At 44.5% G+C, this 20,405-nt stretch overlaps 1 protein-coding gene across 1 annotated transcript in view; it reads left to right on the top strand.

Moving 5' to 3' along the window:
- Positions 1-2,038: 2,038 nt before the first annotated feature.
- The window catches only part of LOC126106594 (peroxidase-like), a 117,829-nt gene continuing 99,462 nt past the window's right edge, over positions 2,039-20,405 (top strand). The window contains exons 1-2 of the mRNA XM_049912938.1: positions 2,039-2,064; positions 17,251-17,382. Of these exons, the coding sequence (XP_049768895.1) occupies positions 17,253-17,382 (130 nt within the window). The 5' untranslated portion in view covers positions 2,039-2,064; positions 17,251-17,252. The remainder of the gene's footprint in view (positions 2,065-17,250; positions 17,383-20,405) is intronic.

Below are 20,405 nucleotides of genomic sequence, written 5' to 3'. Positions count from 1 at the left end.
CCTTCTGAATCTGCTTAGTGTATTCATCTCTTGGTCTCCCCCTACGATTTTTACCCTCCACGCTGCCCTCCAATATTAAATTGGTGATCCCTTGATGCCTCAGAACATGTCCTACCAACCGATCCCTTCTTCTGGTCAAGTTGTGCCACAAACTTCTCTTCTCCCCAATCCTTTTCAATACTTCCTCATTAGTTATGTGATCTACCCATCTAATCTTTAGCATTCTTCTGTAGCACCACATTTCGAAAGCTTCTATTCTCTTCTTGTCCAAACTATTTACCGTCCATGTTTCATTTCCATACATGGCTACACTCCATACAACTACTTTCAGAAATGACTTCCTGACACTTAAATCTATACTCGATGTTAACAAATTCCTCTTCTTCAGAAACGCTTTCTTTGCCATTGCCAGTCTACATTTTAGATCCTCTCTACTTCGACCATCATCTGTTATTTTGCTTCCCAAATAGCAAAACTCCTTTACTACTTTAAGTGTCTCATTTCCTAATCTAATTCCCTCAGCATCACCCGACTTATATCAAAACTTAAATCCGAATGTATGTTGTGACCTTTGCATGTTGAACCATATGTATGCCAGCCGTAGTTTGTGAGTAATTTACGTTTTTTTTCATGTAGTTCAATAATCGTCACCTTGTACAACACAAGGCATCTGTTGACTTACTCCGCTTCCCGCTGACATCACAACTTCGAAGTCTCGCAGCTATTGGCCCTTTCCATCTACGTGGTTTTGGTCATGGTCAAAACCGGTAGCAGTATATAAAATGTTTAAAAAATAGCAGCTCTGGTAGACTATCAGTTCAGTACACTGCATATAGGATACTTGATTATTACTCATCCATCCGAGACACGTACCAAGATTAATAGACATGGGTAAGATGCGACGAAGAGCAACAGGTTCAGTCACGGGATCGCTTAGCTGGCGAGAGAGTGTTATAGGGATGCATAACAAATTCCAGCGGCAGACACTGTATTAGATGCGGTGTGCATGACGGAGAGTTCTGCTATTGAAATTCTGATTAAGAGTCGGGTAATATATTGCTCTCTCCCACATATCTCTGGAGAAGCGATCACGAGGAGACAATCAGAGAAATTAGGTCTCATACGGACCTTTAGCGACAACAGTACTTCCAAAACACCATTCGCGTTCGCGAGTGGAACATTGAAGGAGGGCATATGAAGGGCTTATTTTAATAGTGGTACAAGTCCATTGCCTCCACTTTTCTGTCTATAATGCTTCTGCAATTAATGAGCCAAACAAACAGAAAGAAAGGTTCACCTCTAGCAAGAAGCCATATGCTTGAATACTTCTGGTATCTCAACTGCAGATTTTTCGGCGCTCATTTAACTTTATGACTCTGTATCTCAATATGAACAAAAATGTACTTGCACCACTATTGAAATAAGCCCTTCATATGATGGTAGTACTAGTTTACGCTCCGCCACACACTTCCGGTCGGCTTGTGGAGATTAAATGCAGCTGCAGAAAAGCATATTCTTTATAGTTGTCTCACTGCTGTCGTATCTAGAGCTTAACGAATGAACTCGTATAGACTGAAATGTAATCACCAGTTTAGTAGGTGGATACGCGTAATGAACTGTACGGAATGAAACGCAGGGAAGAAAATTTGTGCGAAAGAGGAGTGTCTCTGAAAGAAGTAGTGAAGCTTGGTGAAGTTCTACGTGCGTGGATAGGTCGCCCTCCTTCGCCGTCTCACGAATCCACCACTGCTGCTAATTATTTCCACCGTGGGAGCCAGCTTTGGTGCCTGCCCGACCGTTTTTTTTTTCTGGCTGATAAACGGTAATATGTTAGACAGTAAACAAACCAAACTAATAACGTTGGAGCTAGGCACACGGGGTGTCAACCAAGTAGTTGTAACCGCAGAACCTATGCTTAGACACTTTACGACATACGATAGTCTTACGCTGACGTCAAAAAACTTACCTGCAGTTGAAACTCCAGATATCGCAGCTACTTAAAAGGGCTGAAGCCTCGCTTCCCAAAGTATTCCCGCACCAGACATCGTCAGCCGAACGTTGCAGGTAAATTAAAGCACTCGTTCTATGTTTGTTACCGTGGTAAGAGCGGCGTTCAAAAAGTAGTGCAACACATTTTTTTCTGAAAGAAGTTTGGTTTTATTCGGGATTCCAATGCACCATATTATTCCCCACCCTTTTGGCTGTAAAACTCTACTTTTCAACATTATCTCCGTTCAGTGCGACGGCCTCACGCCATCCTACTGGCAAGACCCGTATGCCCTCATAGCACCACTGTACTGGTCGACGTCGGAGTAAACGCCTCGCTGCATCAGAAACCTCCTCGTCATCCGCGTACTGCTTCCCGCGGCCGAGCAGGTGGGAGTCGGAAGGTGCGATGAGGCGGAACAGTCCAATGAAGTCCGCAGACTCGGCTGAGGCCTCGCGTTGTCACAGGAGAGGAGGTTTCCATGTTTGTGGCGAAGAAAGCGCTGAAGTCGTTTCTTCAATACCCTGAGGGTAGCGCAATACACTTCCTAGTTGGTCGTTGCACCGTGAGGGAAAACACCAAACAGAATAACCCTTCAGAGTCCCACATAACTGTCACCATGACTTTACCAGCTGAGGGTGTGGTTTGAACTTTTTCTTCAGAGAAGGGACGGTTTGGCGCCAGTCCACAGATTGCCGTTTTGTTTCCAGTTCGAAGTGATTTGTAAAACTTTGTCAGCGTGACCAGAAATGATACGGGATTCATACGTATAGCAGAGGAAGTTCAAAAAAAATAACAAAACAAACTTTTTATACATGTGAAATTTCATCATTTTTTTCACTTGGTATTGGCTGCATTCGTTGCTGTAGGTACACTTTTCTTCATGAGTAAGATAGATACTTCGATGACTTTTGCACAGCATACAAACCATACTTACAGGCGCATGAAACTCTAGAATTTCCCAAATATGTTAAAAACTGTGGTAAAAATTGACCTAATTAACTATAAAATTCGAGTTTTCTGTAAACACGAAGTTTAAAACGTAACAGCCCATTCATTTTTCCATAGATTAAGTAAATTCTAGTGTTTCATACATCTGTGCAAAATTCATCGAGGAATCTCTCTTACTTATGAGAAAAAGTGTACCTATAGCAACAAATGCAGCCAACAGTAAGTGAAAAAAATCATGAAATTTCACCTTTAAAAAACATTATTTTTTGTGTTTTTGAACTTCCACTGCTATGAGTGTGAATCCTGAATCCTTCCTGGTCATGCTGACAGAGTTTTATGAATTTATTTGTAAAATGCAAATTAAAATGTCCTATGGTGACTCTCCTTCTCGAAGTCGGCCCGTTTGACGTCCTACACCCCCTAAAGTGCCTGCCAGAGGGTTCATCGAATCACCTTCACAATTCTCTATTATTCCAATCAAGTATAGCGCGGGGTAAGAATGAACATCTTTATCTTTCCGTACGAGCTCTGATTTCCGTTATTTTACCTTGGTGATCGTTCCTCCGTACGTAAGTCGGTGTCAACAAAATATTTTCTCATTCGGAGGAGAAACCTGTTGATTGGAATTTCTTGAGAAGATTCCGTCGCAACGAAAAACGCCTTTTTTTTTTAATGATGTGCATCCAAAATCCTGTATCATATCTGTGACGCTCTCTCCCATATTTCGCGATAATACAAAACGCGCTGTCTTTCTTTGAGCTTTTTCGATGTACTCCGTCAGTCCTATCTGGTTAGGATCACAACCCGTGCAACAATATTCTAAAAGTAGACGGACAAGCGTAGTGTAGGCAGTCTTCTTATTAGGTCTGTTACATTTTCTAAGTGTCCTGCCAATAAAACGCATTCTTTGGTTAGCCTTCCCCACAACATTTTCTGTGTGTTCCTTCCAATTTAAATAGTTCGTAATTGTAATACCTAGGTATTTAGTTAAATTTACGGCTTTTAGATTAGACTGATTTATCGTGTAACCGAAGTTTAACGCTTTCCTTTTAGCACTCTTGTGGATGACCTCACACTTTTCGTTATTTAAGATCAACTGCCACTTTTCGCACCATTCCGACATTTCTTCTAAATCGTTTTGCAGTTTGTTTTGATCTTCTGATGACTTTATTAGTCGATAAACGACAGCGTCATCTGCAAACAACCGAAGACGGCTGCTCAGATTGTCTCCCAAATCGTTGATATAGATAAGGAATAGCAAAGGGCCTATAACGCTACCTTGGGGAACGCCAGAAATCACTTCTGTTTTGCTCGATGACTTTCCGTCAATTACTACGGACTGTGACCTCTCTGTTAAAAGGCGAGGAACCCAGCGGATCCACACCTGTGAGTACCGCAACTGGTGGACGAGTGCGTCAGCGCTACCAACGGAGGGGTCCAGTTGAGCAGCCAGGTATCTGACTGTGATCCGTCGATCATCTCGAGTGAGAGTGTCCGCACGCCCCAACAGCGCAGGAGTCGCAGCTGTGAGCGGCCAGCCGGGACGCGGGAGGTCGGACAGGTTTCCGCACCCTTGTCGTCATGACGACAGGCACCTCGCCCAACGACTCGCCGTGCTTTCGTTAACTGCCTCGTCACCGCAGCTCTTCTGCGAGCGCATATCAACATCTGCGATGCTCTGATTTTCCGCCAAAAGAAACTCAACGACAGCTCCCTACTTGCAACGAACCTGTGTTACAGACACCATTTAGGTATAGCGGCGCCACCTACCGTAATTTCATGAAACGATAGGGGTTGAAGTGGGCGTATTCGATGGAGTCCCACAACAAATTCCACATTTTTTTCAACTGAAATTGGCCGAGGAAAAAGATGTGTTGCAGTACTTATCAAACGCCACTCGTATTTGTTTCTATTGTCCGCATCAAGATTATACTATGTTGATGGTGTGCAGTCTGAAGACTGATTAGCGGCAGCTCTCCACGATACGCTGTCCTGTGCAAATCCTCCACCTCTGCATACCTGTTTCAACCTCATTTCATTTTGACTTGCTTACACTATCGAGTATCGATCCCCCCTCTACCTCCCAAACTTCTCTCCATTACCAAATAAACCATTTCGACGCAGCACTCTCTCGTGGGTACACGAACTCGAGCTGGCGCTGTTTTGGAATACTGAAGACTACGGTGTCACTAAACGCCCGCCGCAGAGGCGCCTTCACACACACACACACACACACACACACACACACACACACACACATACTAGCTGTTGTCGGTTAGCAAGAGAGCCAACCCGGTATACTAGAGGAAACCGAAAGGCACGCGTTTTACCTCACGCAGGCTGGCGTGAGGTCTGGAACAGGTCAAGGAAATTAGACTTTAGCAAAAAACGTACGTTGCCGCTGGAATACTTAACTTTAATCCATAAATGGTGAACATCGCTCTCGATGGTACATTATTCATAATCTCAATAGTAACTGGCAATGGCGCCTTGCTAGGTCGTAGCAAATAACGTAGCTGAAGGCTATGCTAACTATCGTCTCCGCAAATGAGAGCGTATTTTGCCAGTGAACCATCGCTAGCAAAAAGTCGGTTGTCCAACTGGGGCGAGTGCTAGGAAGTGTCTCTAGACCTGCCGTGTGGCGGCGCTCGGTCTGCAATCACTGATAGTGGCGACACGCGGGTCCGACGTATACTAACGGACCGCGGCCGATTTAAAGGCTACCACCTAGCAAGTGTGGTGTCTGCCGGTGACACCACACTAGCAGCAATCGTGTCGCTGGCCAGCAGCGCAGAACAGCGCTGTTTTTCAGTTCGCGTCGTTACGACGAGGAACATACGTATTTTACGGCCCACAGTTGGCAATGGTTGATATGTTGGACATCCTAGTGAGGGATTCCTGTGCCAGATTCGGTCCAATTGGAGCGCTAGATCATCAAAATCCCGAGCTGGTTGGGGGGACCCTGCCCATAACGTTCCAAACGTTCGCAAACGAGGAGAGAATCAGCTACCTTGCTGGCCAACGTAAGGTTTCGCAAGCAGGAAGACAAGCAGTGGAAACTCTCGCCATGTGGGGGCGGGCATTACCTTGCTGAAATGTAAGTCCAGGATGGCTTGCATGAAGGGCAACCAACTGGGAACAGATAATCGTCGACGTACCGCTGTGCCGTAAGGGCGCTGAGGACGAAACCCAAAGAGGTCCTGCTGTGAAGAGAAGTGTGCACCCTCCAGACAATCATTCGTGGTCGTCAAGCCATACAGCGGGGACAGTCATGTTGGTATCCAGCCGCTTTCCGGGTCGTCTCCACAGACGCCTTCGATCTGGAACCTCATTGGCTGGACTACATGTGTCTTCAGTGATGAGCCTCGCCTCGAACTCAGCCCCAATGGCCAGCAAAGACGTGTCTGGAGACACCCCAGGTGGCGTCTGGACACCAGCCTGAGTGTCGGCCGCCGTATGGCCAGGCGATCAGAGTGATGGCCCGGGGTGGCACTTCTTCTCACGGCAGGACCCCTTCTGTCGTCATCTGCGGCACCGTTACACCACAGCGGTACGCCGACGATATTCTATACCCCATTTTGTTGTCCTTCGTGGCGAGCCATCCCGAGCTTACATATCAGCAAGGTATGCCCCCCAGCAGATGACAACATTTTAAAAAGATTGCATTTTAAAAGCTTGTGTTCGTGCTTCCCAAACCCTACCTCCGCCAGGAATGCCTCTGTATCTCTTTTCAATTACCGTATATGTACTAAAGCGTTATTGGTTTGCTCACTTTGTGAAGCTCTTTTTCTTGAATGAATTGTCGATTTTTTTAGAAACTGTAATCACTTGTTTGCCTGAACATGTACATCACATCTGCTGATTTCCGGCCCATTCGGATAACTATTTCGTGGTGCGTCGTTTTCGTTTTGTTTTGGAATTTGTTAAAAATTGCTCAAATGGCTCTGAGCACTATGGTACTTAAGATCTGAGGTCATCAGTCCCCAAGAACTTAGAACTACTTAAACCTAACTAACCTAAGGACATCACACACGTCCATCCCCGAGGCAGGATTCGATCCTGCGACCGTAGCGGTCGCGCGGCTCCAGAACGAAGCGCCTAGAACCGCTCGGTCACACCGGCCGGTGGAATGTGCTATAATGTGTTTTTAAGGAATAAAGTGGTGAGGGTTAACTAGTCGCTATTCGTGTATTTCTGTACCTCAAAGACCCACCGCCTATGTAATCCTGACAGACAGATGGGAGGTCCTCAGCTGAGGACACAGAACTCGTAACCTCGAGATGTGTCCTTCAACCTATCTTTCGGTTTAGGCAAGTTGTACACTAAGCATCTGTTCTCCCTAATTCGATTCAGTACCTCCTCGTCGATTTTCAGATCTATCCACCTACTCGTCAGCATTCTTCTGTTATATTACATTTTAGAAGCTTCTATTCCCCCTTAAGTTTATTGTTCACTAGCTGACCCGGCGAACACTGTTCCGCCTTAAAGCCAATAAACAATCAGATTGTGGATGTTAATTTCAATTTTTTATTAGGAAATACAAATAAAAATACTGTCTGCCCCAAATGTGGTCATTTGGAAACAACTGTTGTATGTTTTGGTGTTTGCAAGAAAATGACGCGATTCGGGTGTTCCGCCACAAAGCAATGAATGCAATGGCTCAGGTGGCGGAGTCAATAATGGCAGTTTCACTTTCCCACTGAGGCAGCACAATCCGTGCGTTTCTCCGGAAAACTTCAATGCGCCACAATACTCACAACCAACGCCCATCGGCCCAATGCAAACGCAAGAATGCAAGCAGTAATCAGTGCTGCAATCGTATCTAAACGCTGCTCGATTCAAATCATCACGTCATAAATCTCTTCTTGTGCGTCGAAAATTATCTACGTGTTGATCTCTGTTGTTCGCTCGACGATTTCGCATTGACAACCGAGTCGCTTCACGGGCTGCCTCACTTTGCTCTTATGATTGAGAAGCACGAAGCCGAGCCATACTAACGCGGCGCTCTTCACGGGTAATTTGTAGTTCTTCTTCAGTCGTTTCATTCGCAATGTTTTTTATCCTTCTTGCATTACGGCTTTGTCGAGAAATATTCGATTGTCTTGGTCGCAGCATTGTTAGTGATGATTCGAAGAGAATACAAATTATTTCTTTAAATTTTTAATTAATGACATATACTGATACTTCACCATAGACGTTTAGCTGTCATTTGCGTTTTGTTATTCCATATTAGATGCGTTTTTGTTATACCACGTTTTATAGTGACGTTTAGCTGACATTTGCGTTTTGTTATTCCATGCCAGATGCGATTTTGTTATACCACGTTTTATAGCGACGTTTAGCTGACATTTGCGTTTTGTTATTCCATGCCAGATGCGATTTTGTTATACCACGTTTTATAGCGACGGACGGCATAAAAAGTATCCTATGTCCGTCTCCTGGTTCTAAGCTACCTCTCCACCAATTTTCAGCCAAATCGGTCCAGCCGTTGTTGAGTTATAAATAGTGTAACTAAAACGACTTTCTTTTATGTATATAGATTGTTCATATTTCAGTTCCATCTAATGCTACACTTCAGACAAATACTTTCAGAATAAAATTCCTACACACAAATTCACATTCACTGTCAAAATACTTCACTTATTCAGTAACTTTCTCTTGCTGTTGGCACTGTTGATTTTATGTGCTCTCTATTTTGGCTACCGCACTGCACTGGTGTGCAAGACTTAAGGGCGAAATTAACCTTCGCATGATGCGTCTCTGACAAGTAGCATAGCTCGATCAAACCTGGACCATACATGTGAAGAACTGCTTCAGTATAGTATAGAAGGTAACTGAAGGAAATACACATTGGGACGAACAGAAACGACATTTTTATTCAAAGATAATAACTGCACCAAAGTCACCACAGTTAAAGACGGTCCTCTCGACATTACAAAAGGCTTTACTTGGCCAGGGGTGGACCACAAAAATAAAGCAACTACTTGGGTAGCGGAGTACATGGAAGTTTTTTAGGCTATGCAGCAGAATGTTCACAGCACATTGTTTCGCTTGTGAGTTGCAACCACCTTCCAATAACAAGAAGTGACTCATGATTTATTTACTGTGTACATTTCAGTCTAAAATCTTAAATTTCTTGTACATCTGTGGGTAGTAGCCACAGTTTCAAGTTTTATGAACTGTGTAGCGTATATTTCCACTGTTTGTTTTACGACAGGCTTCTGTTTTCGTGTCAGAAGATAGTTTCAGGTGTAGAACTCACAAATTGGACAGTGGCTCCCATCTAGACAGCAGCACTTCCTTTATAAGTCCTGTGTTTTAAATTGAAAGTTTATTCTATGGGCCTATGGCTTGAGTATAGATAGGGACTGTGATTTCTGTGTTCAGATGCGAGCAGAGTTGAGGACCCTTGACTCACAGCTCCAGGTGGTGCTGTCTTCGGTCACCCAGGTTGACACTGTTCCCAACAGGCATCACTGTGGGGAGCTGGACGTGGAAATGCAGGCTACACCCAGCACGACCCACATGTCACTCAGTCCTATTGTGACCACCACCGAATACTGCACACATTAATGATGACCACTCACCCTTGTTTGAGTGGTGGGGGGGGGGGGGGGGAGTGATATTTCAAGATGAGGCAGGCAGTGAATGACTTTTTGGGGATCGAACTGAAGGACTTCTTCAGTTCGTTTGAAAAACAGGGTTTCTGGGTCTGCCTTTGGCTGACAAAGATCCTGGGCCAGCTGCGGTCGCTCGACCTGTTCCAGAGGAAGCGTCTCGGCCCACAGGATACCTGCATTCACTGAGGGTAGCTCTACTGGTGTTTCTAGTGTCAAGTGCATAATAGGGCCCTCAGGTAAATGGCTGCTGAGGAGACGAAGGAATCCGGCATGCACTCTGTGTGCGCATACCGGGATGAGTCAGAACGAGTGCTTTGGGATGCCATGAAGAGCACAGGGAGCAGCCAGCTGCAGGTTGTCGCTCATGTCGGTACTAACCATGTGTGTCGCTTTGGATCATAACAGATTCCTTCTGATTTCGGCCAGCTAGCTGAAGAGTGCCGGTCTTGGCTGAGAGACGAAGGCAGAGCTCAACACCTGTAGCGTTGTCAACACGACTGACTGCGGGCCTCTGGCACACAGTCCAGTGGAGGCTCTGGAGAGGCTCAGTCGATTCAGTGACCGCGAAGGCTGCTGACCCCTCAACTGCGCCGTAGGGCGGTGGTGTTTTGGTTCAAAATGTTTCAAATGTCTCTGAGCACTATGGGACTCAACATCTGAGGTCATCAGTCCCATAGACCTTAGAACTACTTAAACCTAACTAACCTAACGACAGCACGCACATCCATGCCCGAGGCAGGATTCGAACCTGCGACCGTAGCGGTCGCGCGGTTCCAGACTGAAGAGCCTACAACCGCTAGGTCACGCCGGCCGGCGATGGTGTCTTGGGTTCCGCTTGATAGCAGATGACGGCCACTCGAGTAGCGAGGGCTATATGGAGAGTACTGGGCGGTTTTTTAGGTTAAAGGGTCTCGGAAAACTACAGGAAGAGCGTCAGTCTAGAAGGGTGCAGGGCAAACAAAGGAGACCTAAAAACAATCGATTCTTTCAATTAGACATAAAGTGCGAAACGAGTCGTGATCATATTGTGGCATTTTATTTTACAGATCCGCCATGATCAAACAAACTTTCACACTTCACTATTACCGGTTTCGGCTACTGCCATCTTCAGACCTGTTACAAACAAAAACGGGGTGTAACCACCTAAGGTCAGTTTGATAGAGCTAAATCTATAAAAGACCTGGTGCTACAGAAGAAAATAAAATAGTCTTTACAACGGTGCATACCAGCCATGTATATCATAAAATTTGCTGACACAGGTATCAACGTCAAATTATACATGTACGTACATAGCAAGTGCTGGTGGTGATCTGGATTCGTCTGGTATTTATACAATAACCGAGGCCAGCAGAGAGTACTCTGGCTAGGGCACATGAGTAACAAGTAACCCAAATTTAATAGTTAAAATGCAGTATGCATCGTCATTAATTAAAATTATTTCATATGGCAAATACAGTATCTGACAATAAATCATGGACAGATATACAACATGTGGAATCAGGTCCAACTTAAAAATCCACATAAAAGATGCAAATAGTAATAATGGAAAGTTACTAGCCTGGCAAAGTGAAACACACAATTGTGTAAAAGCCAATATAAAATGTTTAAACATAAAATCACATCCGTAAATGGAGATCTTCCAGCACGAAAAAAAAACAATTAAACCATAACCATGAGCGTAAAGACAGTGACTGACTATTAATTAAAATCTCGATAATCGATAACACATCCGGAGTGGGATCTCAGTGCCTCGTGGCATCTTTGTGTGAAGTTCTTGTTTTCTGGTGGCGGCACTAGCGGACGAAGGGCCAGCCTCGTCGCCGCTGCTGGCCGGCGCATACGACCGCGTGCCGAACTGCTGAAACCAGCAGGTTTCTGAAAAAAAAAAATAAGTATTTTGGTTAAACTCATTCTGTTCATTCAGCAGTAATTCCGATTGCCGTTTTCTGCGAACATAAATCTCCATTTCCTCGAGTGGTTTCAGTGATTGCCCCTTTTGCGCCCTACGAAACACTTTCGTATTATTCTCTATTTTTCTTGCCCAATGTTTTCTCTACCACAAATGTATACCGAAAGCGCTCTTGTTTTGGTTACAGGTATGCTCTCTAAAACGTGTGTTGAAACTTCTTCCTGTCTGGCCGATATAAAACTTGTCACAGTCTTGGTAGTTTATCTTATAGACACTAGATTCTAAATATTTGTTACTGTTGTTGCCAACTTTGTGGCGAAACCTACAACCAATTGTACTTTTCGTTCCGTCGAAAAGTGCACCATTGTATGAAATAGCAACAGACTTCTTGTCCTCTGGTTCTATCGTCTCCTTCTTGTCACGTATTTTTGACTTTAGTTTATTACAAAGATTCATTGCATCACGGTCCTTATACCCCTTTGCTTTGCCTACTTGTCTAACCACATTTAACTCTTCTACTTCGTCGTTAGGGGTGAGTCGTAGTTTTAGCATCCTGTTGATCATGGCTCTGAAGTATGCCCATTTATGCTTCGTAGGGTGCCGTCATTTCACATCTATAATCGTATCAGTATCCGTCGTCTTTCTAAATATGCTCATTTTATGCCATTCATCCCTTTATGTTTACCTATCATCCAAAATACTTATACTTCCTTCTTTTACCAGTTCCGTAGAGAAGTTAATTTTTTCGTGTATCCCACCCATTCTTTCTGCTACCTTGCGTTATCTCCTTTCTCACGCAGTGGGCAACAGTTTGTCGGGTGCTTTAGCTGAGATCATAAACGAGCTAGAAACTAAGTTTTTTGAACAAAATCCTGACGTCTGTGAAAAAAGTGTCTATTATAGACCTTATGTACACGACATTAGACTACTGTACAAAGATGTCGTACGTATATATATACCATGGTGACCAAACGTATCCAGACATCCGGACACCTGGCTGAAATTGACTTACAAGTTCGTGGCGCCCTCCATCATCGGTAATGCTGGAATCCAAAATGGTGTTGGCCCACCCTGGACGACAGCCTCCACTCTCGCAGGCATACGTTCAATCAGGTGCTGAAAGGTTTCTTGGGGAATGGCAGCCCATTCTTCACAGAGTGCTGCACTGAGGAGACATATCGATGTCGGTCGGTGAGGTCTGGCACGAAGGCGGCGTTCCAAAACATTGCAAAGCTGTTCCATAGGATTCAGGTCTGGACTCTATGCAGGCCGGTCCATTCATTACTGGGATGTTATTGTCGTGTAACCACTCCGCCACAGGCCGTGCATTATGAACAGATCCTCGATTGAGTTGAAAGATGCAATCGCCATTCCCGAATTGCTCTTCAACAGTGGGAAGGAAGAAGGTGCTGAAAACATCAATGTAGGCCTGTGCTGAGACAGTGCCAAGCAAAACAACAAGGGGTTCAAAATACCCTCCATGAAAAACACGACCACACCGTAACACCACAGCCTCCGAACTTTACTGTTGGCACTACACACGCTGACAGATGACATTCACCGGGCGTTCGCCATACCCACACCCTGCTATCGGATCGCCACATTGTTTAGCGTGATTCGTCACTCCACACAGCGTTTTTACACTGTTTAATAGTCGAATGTTTGCGCTCCTTACACCAAACGAGGCATAGTTTCGCATTTAGCGGCGTGATGTGTGGCTTATGAGCAGCCGCTCGATCATGAAATCCAAGTTTTGTTACCTCCCGCCTAACTGTCGTAGTATTTCCAGTGGATCCTGATGCAATTTGGAATTCCTGCCTGATGGTCTGGATAGATACCTGCCTATTACACATTACGATCCTGTTCAACTGTCGGCGGTCTCTGTCAGTCAAGAGACGAGGTCGGCCTGTACGCTTTTGTGCTGTGTGTGTCCCTTCACCTTTCCACTTCACTATCACATCGGAAACAGTGGGCCTATGGATGTTTAGCAGTGTGGAAATATCGCGTACAGACGTATGACACAAGTGACACCCAATCACCTGACCACGTTCGAAGTCTGTTAGTTCCGCGGAGCGCCCCATTCTGCTCTCTCACCATGTCTAATGACTACTGAAGTCGCTGATATGGTGTCCCTGGGAGTAGGTGGCAGCACAATGCACCTAATATGAAAAACGTAGGTTTTTGGACGTGTGCTGATACTTTTGATCACATAGTGTGTACATATACATATATATATTTTCCGATGAATACTTTGGGAAAAGAGCCGTTGCGTTGAATTCCCACAAGTTTACTGGCGCAGGCGTAGATTGGCCTCTGTATTCACCCAATCCGACTTCTTGTGACTACTTTTGTGGTGGATATTGAATGACTCTGTCCACCAGAACCGTCCTACCACGCAGGTCGAAAAAAAATGGTTCAAACGGCTCTGAGCACTACGGGACTTAACTGCTGAGGTCATCAGTCGCCTAGAAGTTTGAAGTAATTAAACCTAACTGACGTAAGGACATCACACACATCCATGCCCGAGGCAGGATTCGAACGTGCGACCGTAGCGGTCACGCGGTTCCAGACGGAAGCGCCTAGAACCGCTCGGCCACACCGGCCGGCCACGCAGGTCGAACTTGAGGCATAGATCATCTGTGTGGCAGCGGAATCCGAGTCCTCTGCTGTGAGCTGTGAACATTTTGATGAGATTTTGATGTGATTGCAAAGGACGATTTCATTCACGCATGCTGATACGGGCTTTACAGCATACATCGCCATCTGTTAGCAGCTTTTGCGGCTACTACTCGTACTTCGAAACAATTTAAAAAGCTTCGAAAATAAATATAGTGTGTATCAGAAAGAATCATCCTACTTGGTTGGTCTGTATTTCTGAAACAAATAAACATACACAAGAAACTCGTACTTTGAAACAATTTATAAAGCTTCGACAATAAATACAGGGAGTATCAGAAAGAATCATCCGATTTGGCGCGTCTGTATTTCTGAAACTAATAAACATATGCAATGAATTTTGTTTTTTGATAAATGGGAAGCTCAAAAAGTTTTTTTTTTCATACCTTTTCATAGGTGTTCAGTATGGCACCCCTTGATGCGGTATTCAAGCTGTTCCCACACTGCAACGACCTGTATTGTGTTACAGATTCCACAGCTGCTGTTATTTGATGTCTCAGTTCATTGTTGTTGGTAACGGAAGCACATAACTAGAGTCTTTTATAAACCCCTACAAAAAATAAACACATACAGTCAGGTCCGGTGACCTTGGAGGACAGTAATGTAAGGTTTCAATCATTTTCAACCACATGGTGTCCGCCCCTGGTAGCTGAATGATACCGGCACGGTAGCTCAGCGTGTTCGGTCAGAGAGCTGGGTGGCCTCTGTAATAAAAAAACTGAGCCGAAGGATCAACAAACGAACTTTAACGGATGTCATGTGATGTCCGCAACGACCCAATAGAACGATCAAGAACGAACAAAATTAAAAAAAAAAAAAAAAAAAAAAAAAGTGGTCAGCGTGACGGAATGTCATACCTAACGGCCCGTGTTCGATTCTCGGCTGGGTCGGAAAATTTCTCCGCTCAGGGACTGGGTGTTGTGTTGTCCTTTTAATCATCATTTCATCCCCATTGACACGCAAGTCGCCGAAGTGGCGTCAACTCGAAAGACTTGCACCAGGCGAACGGTCAACCCGACGGGAGGCCCTAGCCAAACGGCATTTCCATTTTATCATTTGGTCCATTGCGACCGATCCATCGTTCGCTAATCCTTTGATTTAAAAATTCCTGCACTTCCAGATGTCAGTGTGGCGGTGCCCCATCCTGTTGGTAAATGAAGTCGTTCGAATCAGTCTCCGACTGTGGGAAAAAAAGTTCTCAAGCATATCGAGAGATGTGCTTCCTGTAACAGTGTTCTCGGCAAAGAAAAATGTATCGTACACCTTTTCCTGTGTATTTGCACAAACCACAGTAAATTTTGGAGAGTCCCTCTCAAATAGTACAACCTCATGTGGTTCTGTACCATATATTCTCACGTTATGACGGGTCACCTTTCCATTTAAATGGAATGTTATCTCCTCACTAAAAAGCAAGCGTCGAAGAAAACTGTCATTCTCCATCTTGCCAAGAATGAAATTACAGAACTCCACCTTCACGAAGAGCTTGCAGTAGCTGAATTTTGTACGGTTTCATGTGTAAACGTCGACGCAACACACGCCAGACGGATAACGGGGACATGTTGAGCTGTAGAACTGCACGGCGAACGGATCTATGCTGTCTCCTTGTGGAACTGTGGTGGATGCGTTCGAAGTCTGTGTCAGACACTTGGGGACGATCCGGCGATTTGCCTTTGCACAAACAATATGTTTCTCGGAATTGTTCATGCCATCGTGTAATGCTCTGTGCTGTAGGAGGATCCACATCATTATTATTATTATGTAGTATTCTGCCTAGTGGCAGGTCCATGTCTTCGTACAGAGAATTTCTGATTCCACTGTTCCCTGTCTTCACCTTCTTCCTTCAGTCTGTTGTATCTCCTTCGAGCTTTCATGTCGTCCAGATGTTAAATTCTTCTTCTTCCTCGTCCTGCGTTTCCTCTGAGTTTCTCTTCGATGACATCTTGTATGAGTCCCTCGTGTCTAGAAACATCTCCAGTCCAGCTGGCCTTTCTCTGAAGAATTTTACGCATAATACTTCTCTCCTACTGTTCGCAGTGCATCGTCATTTTTTATGCGATCTGTCCACTTGATCGTTTCCATTCTCCTCCAGCACCACGTTTCAAAGCTAAGTATTTTTTGTCCTTCTTTCTCATGGTCCATGTCTCTGCTCCATACAGTGCAATGCTCCAAATGTAGCACTTTATCAGCTTTTTTCCTCAATGCCAACCTCAACTTGTTGGTCAGCAGATTCCTCTTCTTGTTGAAAGCAGCTTTTGCCATGGCGATTCTTGCTCGGATTTCGTTGGTGCAGTGGGCATCCTTTGTGATAAAACTTCCCAGGTACTTGAACTGATTCATATTTTCCAGTTCCCGATTGTCAACAGTCATCTTCAAGTATTTCTCACATTTTGATATGTGCATCACTTTTGATTTTTAGATGTCGATTTCCATGCCGTATTTTCTTCCCGTTTCCAAAAAACTGTTCATCATGTGTTGCCGCTGTCTCTGATTTTTGGCGAGCATTACCAGGTCGTCTGTATACTTGACGGTGTTGATGAGACGTCCTCCTACTTTGAAGTTTCCGCATCCTTTCAGCGCTTCTCTCGCCAGCATTTCTCCATACAGGTTGAAGAGACTTGGCGACAGACAACATCCTTGTCTCACTCCCCTTCCTATTTCCACAGTGTCTGCATAGCTCAGGCGTACCTTTACCCATTGTCCCAGGTACAATTTCCTTGCAAGTCTCCGATCTCTCCAGTTGATTCCTACTTCCTTAAGAATGTTGATCAATATATCCATATCATACCTAGTAGAAAGTCACGCTGAACAGTTATTACTGACCCGCACTGCACAAAACCCAGAACACAAAATGCTTTCTGTTGTCCCAACACCAGAACTGAAGTGAGCACACACTGCCGCTACCTAGCGGGAACCGTGTGAAATTCGACAGTTTGCTCTTTACAACAGTACGTCGTTCACGCACATATCTCAAATAACATAATAGGATTTTTTTTAATCGGACGATTCTCTTTGATGCACCCTGTGTATCGTTTGTTGCCTGTTTTCATGTTATTTATTTGCACTGTGTTCGGTTCTGACATCGTCCTGACGCCGCGGCGTGCCTGCAGCGATGCTGACTCTGTGGGTGGGCCTCTCCGCCGCCATGCTGCTGACCTGCCAGGCTCAGCACGAATGCGGGCCCAACGTGGTGCCGCTGTCGACGGTTCCCGGGAAACCCTGCAGACTCCGCGTCACCAGGGGTGAGTCAGCCACGCGCTCGGCTAATAGCTATCTGTCTCGCAGCGTCCGCCGTAAGCGACGACGTAGCGAATTTTGTCACATCGAGCTGGGAACGTGTTTTATGTAGCGATGCTGTTAACCTCACTTTGGCAAGCCAAATATTGTGATGCTGGATTCTTTATGCTATCACTTTGATGATGATGATATTAATTGGTTTGTGGGGCGTTCAACTGCGTGATTATCAGCGCCCATACAAATTCCCAATCTTTTCATTGCCCAGTCTCGCCACTTTCCCGAATGGTGATGAAATGTTGAGGACAACACAAACCCCGAGAAAAATACTCGACTCGGCTGGGAATCGAACCTGGGACCTCACGATCCAGAGGCGGCAACGCTAGCTACTAGACCACGAGCTGCGGACCTATCACTTTGAGAATTTCATTTACATAAATTACATTTACTTACTGGTAACACTGCGCCTACGGGTGGTGAACAGAAATTTGGGAAAAACAAGAACACAACAGAGTGCAATGTCTAATAAGGTGTAGGAAGACAGTTGGCATTCAAATTAGGTTCCAGTCGTCTCGGAATCAATAAACAAGATTCGAGACTGTTAGGCCTCGGTCGATGTACAAACGTGTCCCCTAAGGTTTCCCCTCCGGCTGTGGAAGACATCTTCAGAGGTAAATACGGATAAATCTTCCGTAGCGCAGCGGCTTTACCAAAAGGGTGATGACGAAATAAAATTCACTAAGACGAGTGACATATCGAAAACATCGCATTATCATCCGCATATCCATAGAAAGCTAAGCAGGGATGGCTAGAGGACAAATGTAAGGATGTAGAGGCTTGTCTCACCAGGGGTAAGATAGATACTGCCTACAGAAATATTAAAGAGACCTTTGAAGAAAAGAGAACCACTTGTATGAATATCAAGAGCTCAGATGGAAACCCAGTTCTAAGCAAAGAAGGAAAAGCAGAAAGGTGGAAGGAGTATATAGAGGGTCTATACAAGGCGATGTACTTGACAACAGTATTATGGAAATGGAAGAGGATGTAGATGAAGATGAAATGGGAGATATGATGCTACACTGAAAGACCTGACGCGAAACAAGGCCCCGGGAGTAGACAACATTCCATTAGAACTACTGACAGACTTGGGAGAGCCAGTGCTGACAAAACTCTACCATCTGGTGAGCAAGATATATGAGACAGGCGAAACACCCTCAGACTTCAAGAAGAATATAATAATTCCAATCCCAAAGAAAGCAGGTGTTGACAGATGTGAAAATTACCGAACTATCAGTTTAATAAGTCACGGCTGCAAAATACTAACGCGAATTCTTTACAAACGAATGGAAAAACAAGTGAAGCCGACCTCGGGGAAGATCAGTTTGGATTCCGTAGAAATACTGGAACACGTGAGGCAATACTGACCCTACGACTTATCTTAGAAGCTAGATTAAGGAAAGGCAAACCTACGTTTCTAGCATTTGTAGACTTAGAGAAAGCTTTTGACAATGTTGACTGGAATACTCTCTTTCAAATTCTAAAGGTGGCAGGGGTAAAATACAAGGAGCGAATGGCTATTTACAATTTGTACAGAAACCAGATGGCAGTTATAAGAGTCGAGGGACACGAAAGGGAAGCAGTGGTTGGGAAGGGAGTGAGACAGGTTTGTAGCCTCTCCCCGATGTTATTCAATCTGTATATTAAGCAAGCAGTAAAGGAAACAAAAGAAAAATTCGGAGTAGGTATTAAAATCCATGGAGAAGAAATAAAAACTTTGAGGTTTGCCGATGACATTGTAATTCTGTTAGAGACAGCAAAGGACTTGGAAGAGCAGTTGAATGGAATGGATAGTGTCTTGAAAGGAGGATATAAGATGAACATCAACAAAATCAAAACGAGGATAATGGAATGTAGTCGAATTAAGTCGGGTGATGCTGAGAGAATTAGATTAGGAAATGAGACACTTAAAGTAGTAAAGGAGTTTTGCTATTTGGGGAGCAAAATAACTAATGATGGTCGAAGTAGAGAGGATATAAAATGTAGACTGGCAATGGCAAGGAAAGCATTTCTGAAGAAGAGAAATTTGTTAACATCGAGTATAGATTTAAGTGTCAGGAAGTCGTTTCTGAAAGTATTTGTATGGAGTGTAGCCATGTATGGAAGTGAAACATGGATGATAAATAGTTTGGACAAGAAGAGAATTGAAGCTTTCGCAATGTGGTGCTACAGAAGAATGCTGAAGATTAGATGGTTAGATCACATAACTAATGAGGAAGTATTGAATAGGATTGGGGAGAAGAGAAGTTTGTGGCACAACTTGACTAGAAGAAGGGATCGGTTGGTAAGACATGTTCTGAGGCATCAAGGGATCACCAATTTAGTATTGGAGGGCAGCGTGGAGGGTAAAAATCGTAGAGGGAGACGAAGAGATGAATACACTAAGCAGATTCAGAAGGATGTAGGTTGCAGTAGTTACTGGGAGATGAAGAAGCTTGCACAGGATAGAGTAGCATGAAAGCTGCATCAAACCAGTCTAAGGACTAAAGACCACAACAACAACATGCATAGAAAGGCTACTCGAATCTATGAACACCGTAATAATTTTAACAGAAAATAGGAAGGTGTTAAATTAGACAAAATTTGAATGTCAACATTGCAACATAAGAATGACGACAGATTACTTTCAGTCGAGAATGTTGGCAATTCCAGCGATAACCTCTTAGCTAACGTCACGTGACAGCTGTCGTGCCCTCTGCACTGCGCATATAATCGGCGCTCTCTCGGGTTCTCGTTGCAGTTAGCCATTTTACCTCTGAAGGTGTCTCCTGCAGTCGGAGAGGAAACATGAGGAGAAAGTTTTGTACGTCGACCCGGACCTAATAGCCCGGAATTCTTACGTCAGCACCAGCCGTGGAAGCTTACACTGTGTGATACACAAGATGAATGACCTAAAACTTGCACCGCAAATATTACTGAAGTGGAAAGTTCTATTGATTGGCAGACAGGGGCTCGTATTGTTATCCAATAAACA

This window comes from Schistocerca cancellata, chromosome 10 (genome assembly GCF_023864275.1).
Source record: "Schistocerca cancellata isolate TAMUIC-IGC-003103 chromosome 10, iqSchCanc2.1, whole genome shotgun sequence".
NCBI classification, from domain to species: domain Eukaryota; kingdom Metazoa; phylum Arthropoda; class Insecta; order Orthoptera; family Acrididae; genus Schistocerca; species Schistocerca cancellata.
Note: the sequence above shows the minus strand (reverse complement) of the source record. Positions and strands in the feature narration are given on the sequence as shown.